Genomic DNA, 3,841 nt, shown 5'->3' on the forward strand with positions numbered 1-3,841 from the left:
ACTATTATCTGTGGGGGCAGAGTTGCCCTCCCGACTGTTAGCTATGGGGGCAGTGTTGTCCCTCAACTGTTACCTGTGGGGGCAGTGTTGCCCTCCTGACTGTTACCTGTGGGGTACTGTTGTCCCCCAACTGTTACTTTTGGGGCCAGTGTTGTCCTCCTGACTGTTACCTGTGGGGGCACTGTTATCCCCCAACTGTTACCTGTGGGGGCAGTGTTATCCCCCAACTGTTACCGGTGGGAACAGTGTTGTCCCCTGACTATTACCTTTGGGGGCAGAGTTGCCCTCCTGACTGTTACCTGTAGGGGCAGTGTTGTCCCCCGACTGTTACTTGTGGGGACAGTGTTGTCCTCCTGACTGTTACCTGTGGGCGCAGTGTTTTATGGCAGACCCCCAGCACTTGCTCTCATTATGTAGCAGAAACCTCTTACCCATTGCAGGGTAACTCCCCACTACCCCTCCCCAGCCCCTCCTGGCTACATTTGTGCTCAGCTTCTATGAGCTCCCCTATCTCAGAGGCTTTCATCTAAGTAGAACAATGCAGCACTCTGGGCAGCTTTTTTCAGTTAGCATAGTGTCTTCAAGGTGCCTTCCTGGTCTTCTTTCTTTTTTTGTTTTTTGAGACAGAGTCTCACTATGTCACCCTGGGTAGAGTGCTGTGGCCTCACTCTCCCAGCAACCTCAAAGTTTTGGGTTGAAGCGATTCTCTTGCCTTAGCCTCCCAAGTAGCTGGGACTACAGGTGCTACCCAGAATGCCTATTATGAACCCTAAAGCTGACTTGGTATCTTGTCTAGTCACAGACACTGAAGCTGACTCAGCATGTTGTCTCATCATGGACACTGACACCCACTCAGCATCTTGTCTCATCGTGGACACTAACGGTGACTCAGCATCTTGTCTAGTCATGGACACTGACAGTGACTCAGCATCTTGTCTCATCATGGACACTGACAGTGACTCAGCATCTTGTCTCGTCATGGACACTGATGCTGACTCAGTATCTTGTCTAGTCATGGACACTGACAGTGACTCAGGATCTGTCTCATCATGGACACTGATGCTGACTCAGCATCTTGTCTTATGGACACTGATGCTGACTCAGCATCTTATCTAGGCATGGATACTGACACTGACTCCGCATCTTGTCTACTCATGGACACAGACACTGACTCAGCATCTTATCTAGGCATGGACACTGACCCTGACTCAGCTTCTTGTCTCACCATGGACATTGACACTGACTCAGTATCTTGTCTAGTCATGGACACTGATGCTGACTCAGCATCTTGGCTGCTGTGCATGGTGCTTCAGTGAACATAGGAGCTCAGGCATTTCTTTCTTCCTTTTTTTTTGATCTTGATTTCAATTTCTTCTAATTTTAATTTTATCATTACATAAAAATGGCCATGTTATGACAAATTTTATTTAGAGGGTTTTCTCACTAGACTCTAAGATTTTTGAGCATAAATACAAATTGATAGTCATCCTATTGATGCTGGCATGATGGTTTGGGTGATTAGTTAATTTTAATTGCTTAAATGTTTTTAGTCTGTGGTCATGAGGTATCAGTTCTCATAAGCCCTATTTTCCTCATTTGCAATGAGAACACAGAGGTGGTCCTTGGGGTTGATGCGAGGGAAGTGTAGATGGGAAAGTTCTCCCCTAGTCACTCTGTTTGGAGATTGACAGAGGCATTATCATTGATAACTCCTACCCCTGCACTGACTCTCCTTAGATACATATTAAACTTGTTTTCAAGGCAATATCTTGACTTCTTTGATGGTGATACAAACGACTTCTCTCTGTGTTTCTCCTTTAGCTGTTCCTCGAACAAGCGACACCCAGTGCAGCTCTGTGCCTGAGCCCAGATATGGAAGGAGAATTGGTTCTGAGTTTTCTGCAGGTTCCATTGTCCGATTTGAGTGCAACCCAGGCTACCTCCTGCAGGGTTCCACGGCACTCCTCTGTCAGTCAGTACCTAATGCTCTGGCACAGTGGAATGACACAATCCCCAGCTGCGTGGGTAAGGAGCATCCATGGGCATGATACCTTGTTCAGATATGGGGACCACAAGTTCTCAACACTGCCCATGAGCTGCCCTCTGTTCAGTCCACATAAGCCCATCATGCTCATGGCCGCTATAGAGCACATTTTATTTTACTATAAATAATCCAGTAGTAGCCAAACCCTAAAAATTACTCTGTTCCATAAAACAACTCATCAGATTAACCAGGAAAAAGCATGTTTTCCTTCTCAATGCTCATTAAGTATGCTATCAATTCTAAAGTCTTGGATATAAAACATACTTTCATTTTAGGGAAAAATCATTGTAATTTAGATTTGCAATATCACTTATGCAATGTCCTTTTAATAAATCAGTGCTGGTGAGTGTTTGAGAAGTAATAGGTTGATGCCCCTGAATAACAATGACATTGTTAGTTATAGTTTATTTGCTTCATTTGTGTAGAAAACTCTAGTGCCATCATGATTAGCACTTGAATTCATTTGTACATTTTCACTGCCTTTTCTCTTCTCTGGACTTGCTCATAAATCCCATTAACACCACTTGGAGTTGTGTGTCTGCCTAGAGAAGAGAATATTCTGCCAAGGTCATTAAATTACAGTGGACAAATTATTCTAAACACAGTTCACATCCAAAATTCCATTTTGGGTACAGTCCCTTCTTAGAGAATTGGGAAAGATTTATTTATGCATCCAAGGTCTTCAACTTAATACCATAATAGATAATAATCAATGATAGCATTAATTTTAAAGAGAACAGACTAAATTTTATCTCTGCTAAAAATGTCACTTAAGTATTGTAGTCCATGTAGAGTTTGTCTCACTATCTGATCACACAGCCAAGGAAAAGTTAATGCCAAAATGTTGTGTTGTTGGACTTCCCTTTTACTAAATACAGTTGTGTCTTCCAGTCCCCTGCAGTGGCAATTTCACTCAGCGGAGAGGTACAATTCTGTCCCCTGGCTACCCTGAGCCATATGGTAACAACTTAAATTGCATATGGAAGATCACAGTGACAGAAGGGTCGGGAATCCAGGTAAGTCCTTGAAGTCCAGAGTCTACACACAGGGTTTAGCTGGGGTCCCCGGGCTTCTCTCTCTGTCTGTCTCTTCTCTCTCTTCCTCCCTCCCTTCCTTCCTTATTCCTCTCCTCCCCTACCCTCACCCTTCCCTCTCCACCCCTCCCTTCCTCTCCTCTTCTTTCCTTTTTCATTTTGTATTGGTTATTTTAAACACATCAGTCATAATCTGTTTCCCTAGTCTTAATTTTTCTACAAAATGCCTCTAATCATGTTTCTATATTTGTAATAAAAATTATCAATTGTTATAGTATAAAAACTATCACAAGTGTCATTTTTATAAATTGTGGAATGTTCTTTTATGGTTTATTTTCTCTGATTTTGCCACATATATGTATAAGTGTATATGTGTGTGTGCCTACATATGTAAAATGTGTATATACATATGTATATATGATATAGACACATATATGTATGTATACATGCACACACACCAAGCCTCATCTGATTAGACTAATGCTGTTAAGCCAGAAATAAATATTAATGCAGTGCTATGGTTTGGTAGATCCAAGTAATAAGCTTTGCCACAGAGCAGAACTGGGACTCCCTGGAGATCCATGATGGTGGAGACGCAGCAGCACCCAGGCTGGGAAGCTTCTCAGGTAAGATATTTGTGAACCAGAATGTGTAAATGCTTAGAAAACAAAACAAGCAGCATTTGGCATGGGCATTTCTTTCTTTCTTTCTTTTTTAAAGTGCTCAATAGATTTTTTTTCACTTTTTTTTTTTTTTTTTTTTT

The 3,841-nt window shown here is 42.3% G+C and overlaps 1 protein-coding gene across 1 annotated transcript in view; it reads left to right on the top strand.

The window, feature by feature from the left end:
- CSMD1 (CUB and Sushi multiple domains 1) overlaps positions 1-3,841 on the top strand; it is a 1,810,668-nt gene that overhangs the window by 1,606,109 nt on the left and 200,718 nt on the right. The window contains exons 34-36 of the mRNA XM_023517585.1: positions 1,822-2,025; positions 2,936-3,060; positions 3,608-3,704. Coding sequence (XP_023373353.1) covers positions 1,822-2,025; positions 2,936-3,060; positions 3,608-3,704 — 426 coding nt within the window. The remainder of the gene's footprint in view (positions 1-1,821; positions 2,026-2,935; positions 3,061-3,607; positions 3,705-3,841) is intronic.

Source organism: Otolemur garnettii, unplaced genomic scaffold, assembly GCF_000181295.1.
Source record: "Otolemur garnettii isolate 467f Iridium unplaced genomic scaffold, OtoGar3 scaffold00114, whole genome shotgun sequence".
In the NCBI taxonomy this organism is placed as follows: Eukaryota; Metazoa; Chordata; class Mammalia; order Primates; family Galagidae; genus Otolemur; species Otolemur garnettii.